Genomic DNA, 19968 nt, shown 5'->3' with positions numbered 1-19968 from the left:
CAGAATAGGGCTCATTCCACTAGGGTTCAGGCAATATCATGGGCAGAGGTTAGACTGTTGTCTCCTGGTCCTCCTTACACACTTTTTCCAGGTTTTATCGTCTGGACATTCAAGCCAGGGAGGATGCAGCCTTCGCACATGCAGTGTTGACTGGACTGCGGGCAGCCTCCCGCCTGATCGGGAGTAGCTTTTGTGCATCCCATTGGTCCTGAATCCATCTGTTTGCATGCTAGGAAATGAAGAAATTGCTTATCTGATAATTTAGTTTTCCTTAGTGTAGGCAGATGGACTCAGCTTCACACCCTCAGCTACCTAATGATTGTGTTATGGGTCCTCCCATGGGGGCTTCGAATCCAAAGGGATTACTGGTAAATATTCATCCAGTCCCTAGATTGCGGGTACCTATGTTCTTACTGGAGTTCAGTGCTTATCGTTGGTTGAGTACAGTTACCGTTGACCGATTTTAATCAAGTTTTCACTAGTCAGTCGACACTGGCTTTTGAAGGGAATACAGGCAGCCTGGAGATCACTGCAGGGGTATTTGTACTGTGACATCAGCTTGCTCCGTCTTCATCTGCTGACAGGGGAGCATAACCCTTTGGTCCTGAGTCCATCTGTCTACACTAAGGAAAACAAAATTATCAGGTAAATATTTTCTACAATATTATGGCTAGCAAATTAAAAATTAAACTTTTCTGGTCACAAGCACAGGTAGCTCTGTCTCTGGAGAGGCAAATGTCAATTCTCTCTCTTCTATTTAAATTACTTCTTAATCAGCCCCTGCAGAGCCTGGTGAGTCACTAGACCGAAAGGCTAATAAATTTTTAAGAAAAAAAAAAAAAGGTAACACCAGTTATTTCAATACACTAGCCACTCCCCAATCCCCTTCTTCCCCAAATCCTGTGCCTAGTGGCACCTATCAGGTAAATCCGGCCCTGCTTAGAGTTCAGAGCTGTGAGACTCAAGACTTCCTAGGTTCTGAAATTTGAAGTCCCTCTGTACCATACTTGGCCTGCTCAAGAACTTGGCTCTCTAGAGGATCAATTTCAAAGCGACTTTAGTAGGTATAACAGTGCTTCACCCCCAGAAATGGCACAGAAAATTGTGTGTGTGGAAATGTTGTCGGAAGAACGCCCTGCACAAATTAATAGGTGTAACTGAGAATTTTGTTGAAGTGATTTTCAGAGGGGAATTTAAGCTCATGAGTTCACTGTGAACATTGGTGTAATTTATGCAGACTGTTACAAAATTATCCCTGTATTACTGTTCAAAGTTAATTGAAAATGAACAGATTGTGGGTTTGTAAATAATGTGAACTTGTGTCTTGTATCTCTTTGTTTTCATTATAGATTAAAAAAACTGGTCTGGTGGTAGTGCAAAATATGAAAATTATTGGGCTACACTGTTCCGGTACAGAACTGCATGCGGGTCAGATTGCTCTTATTAAACACGGATCAAGACTTAAAGACTGTGACCTGTATTTCTCCAGAAAACCATGCTCAGCTTGCTTAAAAATGATTGTGAACGGTAAGTAATGAACAAAATAAAGCTTTGGACTTTTATGTTGTGGCCAACTTATTTTGACGGTTAGTGGAACAGAATTTTTTTGCTGTTTTTCTCCAACCCGCTCTCCAGTAAACTCATTTAAAGCTGCAGTACTAGTAATCTTCTCCATTGCCAACTCCTGATTCCATGCTTTCCACCTTTACTGTATCCTATGACTGGATTAGCCTTTCTGAGTTAGTGCGTCATGCCACTCTCTGGCCATATTCGTTCCACCTAAAACCCACCTTTTCAAAATTTGTTTTTAAATCTTAAACCCTGGCTGGTCTCAGTTTGTAGTAAGTAAAAAATGAGGGGGTATGAAAAAATAAAGTCCTTATAAAAAAGCAGCAAAAACATCAGTGTTGGAGCCAAGAGAAAATATTCTGTCAGCAGACACATTGCTGAGGAACACTGACTTCAGCACAAGAACTCCAGTCAAAGTGACATGCTACTTTACAAGGGCTATAGGTTTTTAAAAAGTCTATAATCATGCACCCTTTGAAAAGTCCTTTATTACTCACCAGATAGTCATATTTTTTTTTAAGTTGTAGTTAATGGCTTTGTTTTGGTGTATATGCTTGTATCATGGGTTCATCTTAAGAACAAGATGTGCCATACTACATCAGATCAGTGAGCCTAGCATCCTGTCTCCGACCGTAGCTAGTCTTGATTGCTTGGAAGACGTAGCCAGCAGATCCTAATGGGAAGATACATTCCCTGTTGTTTACTTCCAGCAGTCAGAGTGAGAGATGGCACTCTTCAGATCTGTCTGGCTAATAATTGTTAATTAACCTGTTTTAAATGTAGCTGTACTACTAGCTTTGACCACATCCCCGGGCAACAAATTCTACAACTTAATTTGCATTGACTTTTTGATCTCAACTAGTCTCCAACAGAACTCAAATAATGTCTTCATATGCTAATTCAATTTAAATTAGAAGCCACCTGTTACATCACTTGCATGAACCTACTTGGTGCAAAGGGCTAATGTTTCACTTACCCTTCCTGAATACACATAATAAAAAAACAAACATGCATCATTCCTTAATAGGTATGATTAATTTTTCACATAGTTATCTTAACTAATTGCAGTACCTCCATATTATGACATCACATAGACCACTGGAAAAATATTAAATCTGTGGACACATATTTGAAAAACACCAAAATCACAAGTTAACTTTGTAGTTCTTACTGTTATTAAACAGGTTAAAACTAATCAGAAAGAAAGATAAAATAATATAAAAATTTCAGCAATCATGATAACCATCATTTCAACATATTTATGCCTGCATCAAACCTCTTTTATGGTAGTACATAGTTTATTATGTTGTTGTTCAAAACAATTATGTCATTATCCTGTTGTGGTCCCATATACGTTGCTATAGAAAATATTCAGTCAGCAGACACATCGCTGAGGAACACTGACTTTCAGCACAGGAACTCCATTCAAAGGGTACATCCTCCATTCTGACTGTTCTTGATACAAAATAAGGCAGATCAAATGATTTGGTTCAGTACACAAGGAAATGAATAACGTAGTTTCAAACATCACAAAAAAAAAACCCATATTCCATAATGCATATACTGTTCTCACAAATAGTCTGCCTTTGCTTGACTTGTTAAACAGTCAGTTAAACCTTCTTATTCTCAACTTCCAAATATCAGTGAGTAGAATTCCTTGAATGCCAAACAATATTTATTAGAATGAAGAAACTGTTGAAGACTCACTGTGACTTGCAAGGTGGCAAGAATAGTCCTAAAGAGAGCAGCCTGGGTCAGCTGTTAAAGTCTCCGGAAGCCCAATAATCAAACAAAGATAACTGCAGCTGGTAAGTAGAAGTTGTGGCTACTAGTGAATAGTAGAGAATAGTAGCAGATGGGAAATAGAGGTGAAAGAGCGATGCTTCTAAGAGCTTGTAGACCATACAGGAGAGCTATTAATTTGTCAAGAACCTTCTTCCAACTGAAAACCCCACAGCTAATGAGTCAGACCCAGGCTGCTTTTGGTCAAGGGACCAAATGAAAGAGGCAAGAGAACACAGACAGAGAGAGGGATCAAAACAGGAATAGATCCAATAGGGGAGCTCAGAACCATTCAAACAATAACCAATCAGGAAAAAGAGCTCTATACTCTGCAGAGACTCTGAGCTAAACAATATCATAAGATGACATAAAGAAGCCTATGCACACACACCGTGGAGGCAGAACAATGCATGCACATGAAATATTTTTGCTTTTAGAATATATATATATAAAATTGCCTTTACTGAAGTCTCAGCCAAAAATTTGTCCTTTGTTTTTAGTGATTTTCTTGTCGCAAAAAAAAAGTTTCAGGAAACAGTTCAAGAAACGTGCAGTACAAAACTCCATGTACTGTAAAAAATCCTCTTTTACACTTTTTTTTTTCTTCTATTTTTATATTTTGCTAAATTATTACAAGTAACCACTTGCAACAGAAAATAAAACATGTACTAAATTAGAGTACAAAGAAATAATAAAAAAATATGTGCCTATTCAGTGACATTAATAACTAAATCACTGCTTGCCCTCTGTAAAGCCCCCAGTGTAACAAGGGGGAGAAGATGGCACAAACCCATACATAGGAAAAATAAAGGGAAAGAAATAACACTAGAGTAAGGCAAATGGCTATATTGTCAATCACACCAACAACTATTTAGATATAATTGACAGCGTCATTATTCAGCAATTTTTTTAAATCTAGGAATTGTCTCAAAAGTAGGGTTAAAAAAAATAAAACAAATATTAGAAAACGTAAACATTTTAAAGGGATATTGTAAAAAAAAAAAAAAAAAAATTCCCCACCCAGGGTGGTCACCTCTTGCCACATCAGAAAGAACTTGTGTCTATTCTGCTTTTGCTTAGAATCACCAGGGAAAAGCCAAACCCTCCGATCCATAAGCATACAATTATCAGAATGGAAGAAAAGCCTCATAACAGATGCTTTCTTTGTCTTAAAGACAAAGGAGAATAATAGTGTGGCATGATCCATCTCCTTAGAGAATTGCTCCAGGAATAAAGGTCCTAGCTGCCTGCTGAAACTTGAGATTGGTCTACCACTGCAGATTGCTTCCCAGTCTGCTTCTAGTAGGGAAAATTAGAGCATTTTATTCAAAGGAAGAACAGATTCCCCGGGAATTTTCAGATTCTCTGTCAGGAATTTCTTAAATATCTTACTTGGACTTGTAGCAGGAACTTGGGGAAAATTGAGAACTTGTACATTCAAGCGCCAAGGTTTATTTTCTGTTAACTGCAGTTTATGGTGTAGCAAATTACTATTTTCTACCATCTTGGAATTGAGTCATTGTAACTCAATATAGCGTGTTTTCAGACTCAACCTTTCTGGTCTGTTCACTCACTTGCCCTTTCAGCTTACCAACTTGCATACTAGCAGTCCCCAGAGCAACCTCCATTCCAGTAATCTTTGTACTCGCAATTTTTTTAAAGAGTCATTATAGCCTGCCAGAGGCTCTCTAAAGTGATTTTGCTAGGCCTCTCCAGACTGAGGTCTGTGGTGCAGTTGTTTGCCCTACTTCTATTACTTGAGCTCTTGAATCTCCTCCTGCTTGAGCAACTTCCTGTGCCGCAGATCTGAGTTTTGAGTGGCTCTAACCCAGCTCGCACAGCACTTTCTGGGCTGCACAGAGCTGCCGTCGCTCCTACACCTCCGATCACACCGCCCAGCTCCATTGTGAGACTCTGGAGTGAGGCTCCATGGCCTCTCCCCAGTTCTTCCTTGGTCATAGTGTGCTCATAGACCCTGTAGCCTTGGGGCTGAAGGAAACCTCTGGGATGGAAAGGGATCCCTCTTGTCCACGGTCAATGAGGGATGCCACTGAACCTGAACGGCCCCATAAACTGCAGGATAAAAGTCTGAGAAGAGTATAGAGATTCAAGGGTGACCCTCTCGTACCTTCCTTTTCCTCTTCTTGCTCCACATACAGGTAAAATCATGGAAGAGAAAAGAAATGTGAAGCAGAGGGCAAGCCCTCTTGGATCCCCTCTTACTTCTTTTTTAATTTTTACTTTATAGGGAAAAAAAGAGTTCCATTATCCTTCAAAGCATTAGCGATATGTCTATATCGCAATAATGACAATTCGAAATACTTCCATTTCTTTCAAATGCCCAGCCAAGGTCTGAAACCGTCAGTCAAGGGATGTCCGTACTGAATAGTGAATGAAATGCTACAATTGCTATAAAGCATATAGGATTCCACGTGCTATATAAAAAGATCTGGTTATACTGCAATGTTCAAGGAAAACCATTTCCGACATAGAGGGGGCAATTTTAAAAAGCAGTCACATACAGGCAAAGTCTTCAGGTATATTTATCTGTGCACTTCGCACCAGTTCTCAAAGAGAAAGTACGAGCTTAGCTTCCCTTTGAAAATTTACCGTGGGGAAAGAAATAAATGCAGAGACTTGCACTTGCTTTTTTGTGGGAATTTTATTCCTTGAAAATTGGCCTCAGCTCCTCAATATGTCTCTGCCTCAGCAGATGTGCAGACATCTGATGCTACAACAGATAGATGGATTCCTAGTAACTTGTTCCTGTGATGTCTTAAGCTGCAATATGGGCTTTCAGGAAAACAGGCAAGAGCCCGAAATATCATGGTAGAAGCAAAAAACCTTGGGAATACAGGCAAAGAGTCCTGTAGGTCCTGTTGGAAGCAGAAGCCCGGTAAAAGGGTCCTGGTGGAAATGGGCTCCCAGGTAACAGGCAAAGGCACTAATGTCCTGGTAAACACAGACTCCCAGGATGGCTAGCATAGGGCCTGATTTGTCCCTGATACGAGCAGGAATCGAAGAAGAAGAAGACACCGCAGCTAAGGCTGAGGAAAATGTGTATAATCAGTGTGGATGGACCTTACTTAAAGCAATGTGAGATAGCATTGGTAACTCTTTAAGCCTGTTCACCTACATGCAACCAAATAGTGGTCATGTTCTCCCAGGAAGGAACAATTCCCCAGGGTGGGACATAGGAGAAGATAACTAGGAGTTGCTTTCAGCTATGAAGTCCATAGCTGGTGGAGCTCAAATCTCCCAGCTCAGGAGGAGGAAGCTTTGGCTCAAACAGTTTTCCTTTCTCTTCTCAGGCCGCTATGTATGATCACTTGTGTTTCAAGACCTCCTGCAGTGAGGTTAACATCCCTTAGTGGAGGCCATGCTGGCTGTTTCTCACAGGTAAGGATCTGCAGAGAAAGGGAGGTCTGGACATAGGGATCCAGGCAGATTCATGGCTTGTGAGGCTAGAAGAAGGGAAGGTAAGCAAGGGGGAGGTGGGTCTCCCTTTGGCGGATGACCCCCATCTGCGCAAGTTCAAGAAGGATCACGGAGTATGTGTGGGGTCCCTTGGGTACTCTCTCGCAGGGGAATCAGTACAGTCTGGGTTCTGTGGTAAGGTTTTTTTTTTTTCCCCACTGTATGAGAACTGTAGTATGGGGCCGGTCCTAGTAGAGCGGAGCTTAACAGAAGCCCTCCCCATTCAGGTCCAGCAGAAACTGAGGCTGCATGGCAAAAAGTCCCTGGCTTTGAACACCCAGGGTAGCAAGTTTAATCCCCGGCTGCCCCGGACCGCAAGTAAATCTGTCACAAAATTTGGCACAATCGAAGTGCAGTTAAAAAAGAAAAAACCTGACTGATGTTCAAAGTCTAGAAAAAAAAATATAAAGCTCAGAGTTTGCAATTCGAAGGCATTCCTGTGTATTTTCTCCAAGCTCTATGACCAGACATTGGTCAAACATTTGTTCCTGGATCCCTCAAGGATTGCAGTGAGGCTCTTCCTTGGTTAGCATTAGCTCTGGATATTTGGGGGAGGGGGAGGGGGGGGGGAGCACAAGGAGCAGTAAGCTTCTCCGATACAGGGAGGGAAATGGGCCCTTCCTTTTTTAGCAAACATTAGCTTAGTGGTGGACCGAAAGGTAACCCTATGGCAACATATGTTGTTTTTAGATAGCATCCAGTTTTATTTTTTCCCCAGCCTTTTGTATAGGGAAGCCCTCATACTTGACCACAGATCTTTACTGTCCCTCAGAGAGTTGGTCCTTTGGCATAAACCATACAGATCGAAAGGAGACTGTGGTCAGGACCAGCAGAAACCGGATAGGAATCCTGATAGAGGAGCAAAGGGACCAGGTCCAAGTAGATGGCAAAGGCCAACGAGCTAAAATTCCAAATATTGGCTGCAAATTAGGCATTCTAAGAATCAGGAATTAGTGCCTGACCTGTAGTTGTTTGATGCAAACTTAGCCCTGGGCACTACTGGATTTCTAACAGCAGTTTCTTGCAATTGTGGGTAATAATGAACATACCAGATGCCTTGATTGGGCAAGGTCTCACAGAAGGAATAAGTACAGTCTGGGGGAAGACATGCAGGGGTTATCCCTCATTTTACATAAATAATTTTTACCAAAAAGAGCATGATATTCTCTTGCCAACCTTGGTGCTGTAAGGTCTATGCTATATAGAGAGGATAATGTTAACCCCACAATCAATGAGAACCAAAATATCATCACATCCCACAAACTTATATATAAACATAAAAAATGTTTATTAAGAATAATACATCCTGACTAGACACATGATACTAACTAACCAATCATCATTCAACCCCATTCATTCATTAAAAACATCAGTCAATGAATAACATATAGGCAGTTATAAAGACAAGTATTTTCCTAAGAGTACATTTGTCACTCTCATTTAAATCCCATGTTTACAAAGATGTTAAAGTAGGACACTGTCAGATTAACATTCTTCAGAATTTGATCCCTTATACACGATTGATAACTGCTGCCACAATGTTGTTCATTCAAGTACTTTTCAGCCACACACGGCTGTCTCCCGCTGCACACACAGCTGTTCCCCAATGAAGATCTTCGTTTCACCCATCTAGCGGGCCTCCTCAGGGAGAACTTCTACAAAATAGTACAAATCGAGTGTTTCAACATCACGAATATTTGCTTCCAAATAGATGTTTTCCCAAAAACTTTGAACATGTATCATCTTCTCCAAATATTTATAACCATTCATCAACTGGTCGCGAAACTTCAAAATCCTAAACATGGGATTTAAATGAGAGTGACAAATGTACTCTTAGGAAAATACTTGTCTTTATAACTGCCTATATGTTATTCATTGACTGATGTTTTTAATGAATGAATGGGGTTGAATGATGATTGGTTAGTTAGTATCATGTGTCTAGTCAGGATGTATTATTCTTAATAAACATTTTTTATGTTTATAAGTTTGTGGGATGTGATGATATTTTGTTTCTCATTGATTGTGGGGGTTAACATTATTGAATATTAGAGAACCTATTTCTATTATTGCCCTCAGTGTTTGTATTGCCTTGGTGATATAGAGAGGATAGGCAAGGACATAAGATTAGGGCTGCTGGTAAGGTAGAAGCGGTCCATGTAGCATGCTTTAGAGTCTAGGGGGTGTCTGAGAAGCCAGTGTTATCAGAAGTACAATATTCCAGAAGGCGCATCCCACCTGTATGGACTAGTCTGCTAGTACTAAACGAAAGGACATTAACAGGTAAGTGTAAATTTCACCTTTCCCCCCCAAATCCAACTCTCCCTTTTCCCTTTTCTGTGGATAACAGTCATTCCCAGTCCGCATAGTCCATAATCTTGGGGTCATTTTCGATTCCACTCTCTTTCTTTGCACATTTTCAAAATACTGCTAAAACAAGTCATTTCTTTCTCTGTAATATCACCAGAATCCATCCCTTCCTTTACAAATTTGCTGCCAAAACTCATATCCTTAGTCGTATCACCTCCTATTTAGGTTAGTGCAACCTGCTCTATTTACATTTATTAGAATTTCTGACTCGCCTAACACAAAATGGCCTAGGCGATGAACAGAATAACATACATAATCATAAAAACAAATACAAAACCATGAAGACTCAAAATTACTAAACACATAAAATTTTACTTAAAACATAAAAAAATAAATAGCATTAACAGAACATAAAAGTAGCAGATGTAAAAGTGATCAAAATCAGATTTTAAAAAAGCATCTAAAAATAAGCTAACTTATAGGCCAATACAGTACAGTGCGCTCCACTGTATTGGCCTATAAAAGTTAGCTTATAGGGGTGGAGCGCACTGTTAACCCGCGATTGGACGCATTTTCAATGCGTAAGCTTTACCCCTTATTCAGTAAGCTAGCTTTACCCCTTATTCAGTAAGGGGTAATAGCGCGTCGAAAACTCACGTCCAACCCCCCGAACCTAATAGCGCCCGCAACATGCAAATGCATGTTGATGGCCCTATTAGGTATTCCCGCGCGATTCAGTAAGTAAAATGTACAGCCAAGCCGCTCATTTTACTTTAAGAAATTAGCGCCTACCCAAAGGTAGGCGTTAATTTCTGCCAGCGCCGGGGAAGTGCACAGAAAAGCAGTAAAAATTGCTTTTCTGTGCACCCTCCGACTTAATATCATGGCGATATTAAGTCGGAGGTCCCGAAAGTTAAAAAAAGTAAAAAAAACCAAACAAAACCCAAAATTTTGAAATAGGCCTGCAGCTCGCGGGTTGAAAACTGGATGCTCAATTTTGCCGGCGTCCGGTTTCTGAACCCGTGGCTGTTAGCGGGCTTGGGAACCGACGCCGGCAAAATTGAGTGTCGGCTGTCAAACCCGCTGACAGCCATTGCTCCTGTCCGAAAAGAGGCGCTAGGGACGCGCTAGTGTCCCTAGCGCCTCTTTTTACCGACGGCCCTAATTTAAATAAATTAAATTACTGTACCTGTGCGTGCGCTGGGAGAGCGGGCACTTGCCCGCTCTCCCGCGATTTTTACTGTATCGGCCCATTAAAAAGAAAAGTTTTAATTTTAATTTGCTCCAGTAAGAGATTCTACAATTATAGCTTATCTGACATTAAAATCAGATAATATGCATTACATATTTATGCAAAAGGGAGCAAAATATCTACACCTTTTAGAGGTTTGTAATAAGACTTTTATTGTAGCAGCATAAGCATGTAATAGTTTTATATATGGTAGATATTATTTAGGTTTCTGGTTTAACAGAGCAAAGAAGTCTTGTTACAAAAGTTATGAAAACCCCTGGGTTTAACTCAAAGTCAACTTGCACCTTTCAAATGCAATGCCAATTAAACTACCCCAGCTTAATGTAGTAATTTTAGCTAGTTATCTTACACTGTACTAGTGTGCATAAAGATGTCTTCGGACAGTCTCAGGCTCAGGTTGTCCTTATAGAGAATCAGGGTCCTGTCTCAGCATGGAGAGCAGCCAGCTGGACCTCTGGTGGGCAAATGACAGGTTAATACCACAGTCTCAGGATAACAGGCCCAGAACTTACAGACGCTTCTGTAAATTATGCAGCAAGGACAGGGCAAAGATGGCTTGGCTGGCAAGGGCTTAGGCAAGGATGAGGTCAACAAATACTCCAGAGTTAATGGAGCAGGCTGGGCTGAGCTGGGAGCACAGTCTTGAGCTTAGCCCAAGATTCTTGAGAAGTCTTGGGAGCCAAGTTCATGGGTGTGAAGTTTGCATGAATGGCAGCAAGTAGCGCAGAATGCTGCGGTCCTGAATCTGTAAATCCAAAGTCCTTTTCTTTTCCCAGGGCCTTATATATATGCATATGCTTAGGATCCAAAAGTTGATCTTGATTGGATATTACCACAATCCACTGGCATAGGTCTGATGGGCTTCTGATATGAGTTCCTCTTAGCTGGTACATATATGCATATTCTCACAGAGGTGCTGGTGCGAGTCAGAAGACATCTGGCAAAACAATTCTGAGCCTCTTTGCTGGATATAAAGTTTGTCAAGGTCATAGATTCAGCAAGTTTGTATCCAGCAGTAGCAGCAAAATTGGAAGGTGAAGACAGATGCTCGATATGAAAAACAATAGCAGCTTCTTCTCCACCGTGTAGTTTTCACAGGCATTAAAACTGCAGGGATCATCACATGGCTGGACTTCCGTCTTGCATTGCTCGGGCCTGCAGAGTTTGGTTCAGATGCACACTCCTTTTTAGGGTGACTATAGTCCTCACTGAATTTTCTCTTCCCACTACAATCTATCAAAAATTTGGCTGTGTGATTTATCTTCTGCCAGTAAACCCTCTTCTTAAGTCACTACATTTGCTCCCTGTCCGTTCCCACATATCATTCAGGCTTTTCTTGCTTGCCTACAAGAGCATTCATTCTGCAGCTTCTCACTACATCTTCTCTTTTCTCTTTCCTTACACTCCTACTCATGAACTCTGCTCATTAGGTAAGTCACTCTTATCTATGGCTTTCTTCTCCATCATTAATTCCAGACTTCATGCTTTCCATCTTGCTGCACTGTATGACTGGAATAGAATTCTTGAATTGATATGTCATGCTCCCTTTCTGGACTTATTTATTTATTTATTTAGAATTTTTTTTTTTTTTTTTTTTGTATACCGACAACCATTTGCACATCGTATCGGTTCACATAGAACTTAGAACTAAGACAGGAAAGCTGTCTTTTAGGCAACGCCTTTACAAGGAACATAGATAACATAAAACACATAAGAGATTAAACAGGAGCATGAGTAGTAGTAGGGGTAGGGAATGAAGGGTGCTGGGAGATAAATATTTTGACCTAGGTGCTGGTAGGGGAATGCATACAAGGTGAAATGCAAACAAAGTACTATATACAAAAAAAAAAATTAGGTTGAGAGGAGGGGGAAAGGTGCTGAGGGATAAGGGGAACTTATTCAAATCCAGCCTTTATGCCTTTAAATCTTAATCATAAAACTTACTTTCCATAATAAAAGTCCCTTGAGTAGATTGTAAGCTTTAGGAAGAAGGGACTGTCTCTTGTGTGCATTTGTACTATGCTGCATATCTCTAGTAGCTGTATAGAAATAAGTAGTAGTGATAGTAAAGAAGAGTACTAGGACTTATGCACCATGCAGGTAGGTTAAGCCAAATGGCTTCTCATTCAAATTTTTTAAATGTCTTTTGGGCCAGCACATGAAGACATTAGCTGTGTCCTATTGGAGACTGGTATTAGTCTGTTCAAGTTTGGAGAGTACTTGAAGTTGTCAGAATGAGAAGATGAGCCTATGGTGCAAGTACATTTCCTTCCAAAAGAACTGCCACTGTTAGGTGAAAAACTTTCAAAACATTTTCTAGGAAGATTTGATGAAAAATAAAGGATTTTTCAAAAGGAATATGATTATAGACTTTGGAGCATTTAAAAAAAAAAAAAAAAAAAAGGTATAGTGCTTGTAAATTAGTATGATGCCCTATTAAAAACTTATTTTGTTCTGCATTGATGTTTTTTATACCACTTTAAAAGGACCTTTTTTCCATATCCTTTTGCTTGCTTGCTTTTTTTTTTTTTATTTAATTACATTCTTCTCCATCATAGCCTTATCTATTTTAATTGTCACTATAATAAATACATTTCCCTGAAACCTCCTAGTTTTTATTTTATTTATTTATTTAAAATTTTTATATACCGACATTCATCCAGGATATCATATCGGTTCACATTGTAACGCAAAACAAACGCAAGGCATGGCGCTTTACATTGAACAATAAAACATGATAACAAGGCATTAACGAGAGGGGGGGAAAAATAACATGGGGGGTTTTGCACTAAAATTATAAACAAAGTTTGCAATTATATACACATATATAGTTCTCTTGTCTGCAAGTCTTAACTTGATTGTAAGCTGCAGGGAAGGTACTGCTTCTTTTATTTAACTACAGTGCTGCATATGTCTAGCAGTGCTATAGAAATAAGTAATAGTATTACTAAAACATTGATTTGAAAACCTGGTAGAAAGAACTGGTCAACTGCTATCAGAAATCAGTACTAGAATCACTCTGATTTATCTAAATTATGACTGCAGCATAAAAAAAGCCAAAGAACGAAGAGATTTAAGAGTGTAATTTTAATAAAAGGTGCATATCTTTTATTTCATACAAATAAAAAAAAATATAGGGGTAAGTACCGTAATCAAACTATCTGTGGTCAGGCTAACCAAATGAGTAATTTTAACCTGTAAAATTTACCATAATAATGAAACAAAGGTCCATGAATACTTTTGCTTTCATTATTACCCTCTGAAAACTTATCGGCAGATAATTACGCTTTCTTTCTCTATGGATATATTTTCTCTCCGAAACAGCACGCATAGCTTTGATTTTACAAAAGTATGCATGATCCGCCATCCCTCAAAGATGTCTCTTAACATTATTATACCTGCAGAAATACCTTTGATTGTACTCCCTAAGAATAAAATATCTGAGAAGGATATTAACATAAATGTCTTGAGTCAAGAAAGAGGCAGTTTGTTCTTTGGGTAAATGCAGGGGTTAACTTGCACAGAATGGCAGTTACTACCTGCAACAAAAGACATGGGAATAACCTGTATGGAGCAGCAGTTACTACCCCAAAAAAAAAAAAAAAAACTTGCTGGGCAGACTGGAACACTTGAGTCTTTTCCAGCCAACATTTACTATATTACTACTATTTCTTTAATGAAACTGGTAGTTCTGATTTTGGATTATCAGTGTTTCACATTAAAATGTTTGCTTTTAGCTCTGATGTGATGTGTTGCTACTCTTTCTTGTAGTTTGGTGATATGAAAACATGGATTTTCAGCTGAGGCTGAATGCATTTGGCAACCTAGATCTTGATGAATTTTCAATTGAATCTAAGTACTTAAATGTTCAACTGAAGTTTTTTCTAAATTTAGTTAAGTTTAGGCTGCTTAATCTAGGCTGGAAATAGACACCTAACCCATCCCCTCTCCCCAAACTGCAATCTCCTTCTCATTGCCTGATATAATGAAGATCCTTGAGTAAGGCCTGCTTTTCCCCTCCCCTACAAAATCTTTACTTATGATTCCAAAGGGTCTTCTGTGTTTGCTAGCAGAAGGGACCTGATCAGTTTGTTTATGTTATATTATGTACTGCACAAGGAAAATAAGCTTCAGACAACCCATGGAGAGCTAAAGTCTACAGGAATTTTGTTCCCGCAGACTTTTATCCCAGATTTTCAAAGCAGACTTATATGCATAAGACCGCGTTGAAAATTTACAGCTTGTTCCTGTACATGCATGAAGCAGGTTGTAACTGTCTGCATGTACATTTCCTCGCATACTTTTGAAAATCAAAAGTATGCTTTTAAATCTTTTCCTGGCCCTGTCTCTACCCCCCTGGATTGCCTCTTGCGAGCGCAAGTAAAAATATGCACAAAATCAGGTTTCATGCATAATTTTACACTTACAACCCTCCCAGGTGATGTTCAAAGGGATTTAGTCCCTAATGCTTAAACCAAGATTGCAAGTATGCATACAAGCTGAAAACAGCTGTTACAGAAGACAGTGGCAGTAATGCTAAATGCTGTAATGGACAATGATGGAATACTATAAAGTGCTGACTTTTGAAAAAGGACAAAGATCGGAGACTTCCGATTAGTTGAGCGTCATCACCAGAAGCTGAACTCCTTTGCTTCAAAGGAATCTGCAAGCATCCTCCTTTATTCTGAAAAATTGTGTGATATTTTTTATCTTTCCTGTCAAGGTGGGGTGCAGATACTGCATGAACAATTTTGTGATGACACAAAGCACTGAAATGTCGACATGGCAAAAGAAATCCATGGTGGATGTCAGGTCTACCTGATGACAAGATGGCAGAGTCACCCATAATGTCAGAAGGGGATTTCAGAGACTTTGCTTCAAGAAATCATTAAAGCAGTTTCTGCCACGTTAAATGATCAATTGCAGAAGTTGCAATGTCATTTGAGGAACTACACGATAAATTGGAAACTGGTCAAGCGACTTTAACAGCGATTGACGCCAAAGTGGACCAACATGAAGAAAGACTAGATGATGTGGATGCTCATTTCCTAAGATTGCAACAGAAAAATCTAGAACTGGAAAACAAGCTAGACGAATTGGAGAACCAAAGCCGAAGGAATAATATAAGAGTGCTCGGCTTGCTGGAGCAACTACAAGGGGAAGAACCCCTTCAGTGATTTGCAAAATGGCTGCCAGAGGGCCTGGTGACCTCTGGTGCAGCGAGTAACATCATAGTGGAATGAGCACATCGTCTGGACATACCAGTGGCAGCGACATGTAGGCCTAGACAGGCAATTGCCAAATATCTTAACTACTTTGACAAAGCTAAGATCTTGGAGGTGTATCGCAGAAAAAAAGACCTAGCATATGAGGGTCACAAGATTTAACATTTCCTGGATTTTTCAGCAAGAGTCCTCATGACACACAGGGAGATTATGCTGTGCTGCATCCAATTCTTCAATAAATGCATAAAGTTTGTCTTACAGTATCAACAGGGTTCTTCCCAGATCTTCACTTCTAAAGAAGAAATCAGAAAGTTTGTGGAGGAGAACTGACCTACTGCTAGGCAGATGTGCCAAACCTTGGATTCTTTGCAGTTTTATTTTCTCTGGATCTTTGTTTACCACTGCCTATTTAAAGGTGGGGCGAGGGACTCTACCTCAGAGGACACTCATGCGATTGCATTTATTTATTTAAAAAATTTTCTATGCCGTCGTTAAGTTAAATACCATCACAACGGTTTATAGAAGGGCACGATAAAGAGAAATATGGGTGGTATAGATTACAAATTACTCGTGTGCCATCATAGTACGGTAACAATGTAAAATAATAAACTAGGTGTGTAAATTAAACCTGATTGTTAGGAACAAATTAGGCAGTTTGATTTTAACATTAATATGCTTATGTAGGTTACTAAAAACTTCTAGCTTGGTGCATCCTTACCGCTCAACTATTTTTCTCCTTTTCTTTATCTTTATAAAATGCTTGTTTAAAAAGCCAGGTTTTCAGATTAGTTTTGAATGTTTTTTGGTTTGCTTGGGGCAAGCTGCATTGCCTCTTTTTTTTTTTTTTCAGTGGCGCTGCTTTCATTTTGCCAGCTACAGGGAGCCTATTCATACCCTATTCTTTTGGGGCCCCTTTCTGAATACTCCTGACCACCAATGTGAGTAATTTTTTTTTTTTAATTTATTCAGAGACCGAGGCAGAGAAGAGTGGGAGTGAGTTTCTGAGTATGTATGAGAGCGTGTTACATTGACCATCTTTCAGTCTTCACGTACAATGGATGATTTTAATGATAGGTTACAAATTAATTGATATAAATCTGAAATTTCATTTTTTTTTAGTTCTTTCAGAACCCTGGGTGTATGCCATCCAGTCCAGGTGATTTACAACTCTTCAGTTTGTCAATCTGGCCTACCACATCTTCCAGGTACACTGTGATTTGGTTCAGTTCATCTGAATCATCACCTTTGAAAACCGTCTCCAGAACGGGTATCTCCCCAACTTCCTCTTCAGTAAATTCCGAAGCAAAGAAATTGTTTAATCTTTCCACACTGGCCTTATCTTCCCTTTAATCCCCTCGATCATCTCACAGTCCTACCGACTCCTTCGCAGGCTTTCTGCTTCGGTTATATTTTTAAAAGTTTTTGTGAGTTTTTGCCTCTAGGGCCAATTTCTTTTCAAAGTCTCTCTTCGCCTGTCTTATCAATGTCTTACATTTAACTTGCCAATGCTTATGCTTAATCCTATTTTCTTCTGATGGATCCTTCTTCCAATTTTTGAATGAAGATCTTTTGGCTAAAATAGCCTCTTTCACCTCACTTTTTATCCATGCTGGTAATCATTTTGCCTTCCTTCCACCTATCTTAATGTGTGGAATACATCTGGACTGTGCTTCTAGGATGATATTTTTAAACAAAGTCCATGCCTCTTGCACACTTTACCTTTGTAGCTGCACCTTTCAGTTTTGTTTTGTTTTTTTTAACTAATTTGCTCATTTTGTCAAAGTTTCCCTTTTGAAAGTTTAGTGCTAAAGCCATGGATTTACTTACTGTCCACCTTCCTTGCAATTCAAATTTGATCATATTATGATCTCTATTGTCAAGCGGACCCACCACCGTTACCTCTCTCACCAAATCCTGTACTCCACTGAGAATTAGATCTAAAATTGCTCCCTCTCTCTTCAGTTCCTGAACCAATTGCTCCATAAAACTGTCATTTATTCCAGCCAGGAACTTTTATCTCTCTAGCATGTCCTGATGTTTCACTTACCCAGACAATATTAGGGTAATTGAACTCTCCCATTCTTACTGCACTACCAATTTAGTTAGCTTCCCTAATTTCTCTTAGCATTTCACTGTCCTTCTCACCATCCTGGCCAGGTAGACGGTAGTATACTCCCATTGCTATACTCTTCCCCAACATGCAAGGGATTTCTACCCACCAAGATTCAATTGTGTATTTAGTCTCATGCATGAACTTTATCCCATTGGACTCTATGCCATCCCGGACATAAAGCGCTACACCGCCTCCCGGGTGCTCCTCTCTGTCATTGCGATATAATTTGTACCCCAGTATAGCAGTGTCCCATTGGTTATCCTCCTTCCACCATGGCTCTGAGATGCCAATTAAGTCTATGTCATTCACTGCTATACATTCTAATTCTCCCATCTTACTTCTTAGACTTCTGGCATTAGCATACAAACATTTCAAAGTGTGTTTTTTGTTTATATTTACATTCTGCTTTTCAATTTACAGGTATACATTGGAATCTTTTAGCTCAGGTGAGTTTTTAATTATAGGCACTTGGACTACTTTTCTTATTATTGGAACCTCTCTGTTGGGATGCCCTAACTCTATTGCTTCATTAGTATCTTTCGAAGATACCTCCCTTCAAACCAATGTCCTGCTGAGCAACTGTTGGCTTTCCCCTTAGAGCAGCTTTTAAACTAAATCAATCTCCTTTTTAAAGGTTAGTGCCAGGAGCCTGGTTCCACCCTGGTTAAGGTGGAATCCATCCCTTCAGAAAAAGAGTCCCCCTTCCCCAAAAGATTCCTGAATTCCTTAAAAAAACGGAATCCCTCTTCTTTGCCCCATCGTCTCATCCACACATTGAGACTCTGGACCTCTGCCTGCCTTGTATAAACACATTGTCTCCGCTAACTTGCGCAAAATTCAGTTTAAAATTTTACAAAGTGTGTACCTTACCATTGCCCTTGGAACAACAAAGCACCTCTGGGAGTCAGACCATTGTTTGAAGTGCAACACACAGAGGGGCACGTTGTGTCATATGTTCACTGAATTCAGCAAGTTACAAAATTATTGGAGACAAATTTGTTTTTTTGACTGTACTCTAGGCTGTCAGATTCTCTGGAATGGTCTTTTGATGTATTTGCATCTCTTGGAGAAGGGTGTCTGTTTACCTTAAGGGGGGGAAGAAATTTCTTGTTATATTCACTTCACTGGCTAAATAAGTAGCGCTATCACAGTGGGATAGTGACGAATTGCTTTCACTTTTGGACTGAAAGGAATTGATGATTCAGTCAGCGCAGATGGAACACCTGAGGAAGCGTACCATTCAACACCCCAAGCAGATGTTTATGCAAGTGGGCTACTTTAAAACACTTGCAGTATTGTGCGTTGATTTACTATCTTTCTAATGGTTTTGGGTTCTACCTCTCTCTGAGGCTGTGGTTCATCTTTCCTGATAATTGATTATGAGTCGATGGATGAGTGGCCGTGAATGTGTGGGGTTGAATGTGATGAAAGTGAAAGGGAGTGGGTGGGGAATGAGTTGTGTGTGTCTGTCACTTGCTTTTATACATATAAAAAAAAAATAGGCCACAAAATTGTATACTGTTGAATGTTTCATCTTTTGTGGTTATTTGTATTAATGCATTTTGTGCACCCCATCTATTGCGTAGATGTAATCCTTTTTGTGGTTTAATAAACAGATATTATTAAAAAAAAAAAAAAGGACAAAGATCAACAATTTGTGTGAAAATGCAGCCTCTGGGACTTCATGCAGATACACAAGGTTGTACTCCTATTCTCCCAAAACAATTGAAAACAGTGTTTCAGAGAGGAAGTCCAGTATACATGTATGCCATTTGTTACTGACAGGCATACAAGCTGCAAAAGGTACAATAATATGAAGAACTTAAGAAGTTACAGAAATAACCTGCAAGAATTTGTGGCCAAAGACTAGTTTAAGACAAACTCCTGACCATCTACTACAGCCCCCCCCCGGAATCCGGTTTGGCAAATCACAAGCCCTGAAGAGTAAGCTCTCTAAGCATTATTCTGCCGGACAGAGGGAATATGCGAACAGAAGTCCATTCCCATAGACTTCTCTTTTGAAGTAGTTTGTAGAGGTGTGCAGCTATTTGTGTATACTGAAAGATGTGGGATCTCTTTAAGTTAAAATCTGCTAACAACACTCTTAAAGGAGCAGAGGCCTTGATTAAGGCCTTGACTTTTTTTTGGTCTGCCTTCTTTCATAATAATGTTACCCATGTACTTACCTTGTTCTTGCATGAATTGCTTTCATCAGATTAACTTTGAATCCTGTTTTCTATATA

The 19968-nt window shown here is 39.6% G+C and overlaps 1 protein-coding gene across 2 annotated transcripts in view; it reads left to right on the top strand.

The window, feature by feature from the left end:
• The window catches only part of CDADC1 (cytidine and dCMP deaminase domain containing 1), a 102360-nt gene that overhangs the window by 40035 nt on the left and 42357 nt on the right, over positions 1 to 19968 (top strand). For both annotated transcript variants that reach the window (XR_003856935.1, XM_029602860.1), the window contains exon 3: positions 1350 to 1527. Coding sequence is in view for 1 of the 2 variants with exons in the window: in XM_029602860.1 (XP_029458720.1) it covers positions 1350 to 1527 (178 nt within the window). In the remaining variant the exon portion in view is untranslated. The remainder of the gene's footprint in view (positions 1 to 1349; positions 1528 to 19968) is intronic.

Source organism: Rhinatrema bivittatum, chromosome 5 (assembly GCF_901001135.1).
Source record: "Rhinatrema bivittatum chromosome 5, aRhiBiv1.1, whole genome shotgun sequence".
Classification (NCBI taxonomy): Eukaryota; Metazoa; Chordata; class Amphibia; order Gymnophiona; family Rhinatrematidae; genus Rhinatrema; species Rhinatrema bivittatum.
This window is presented reverse-complemented; position numbering and strand designations above follow the sequence as displayed.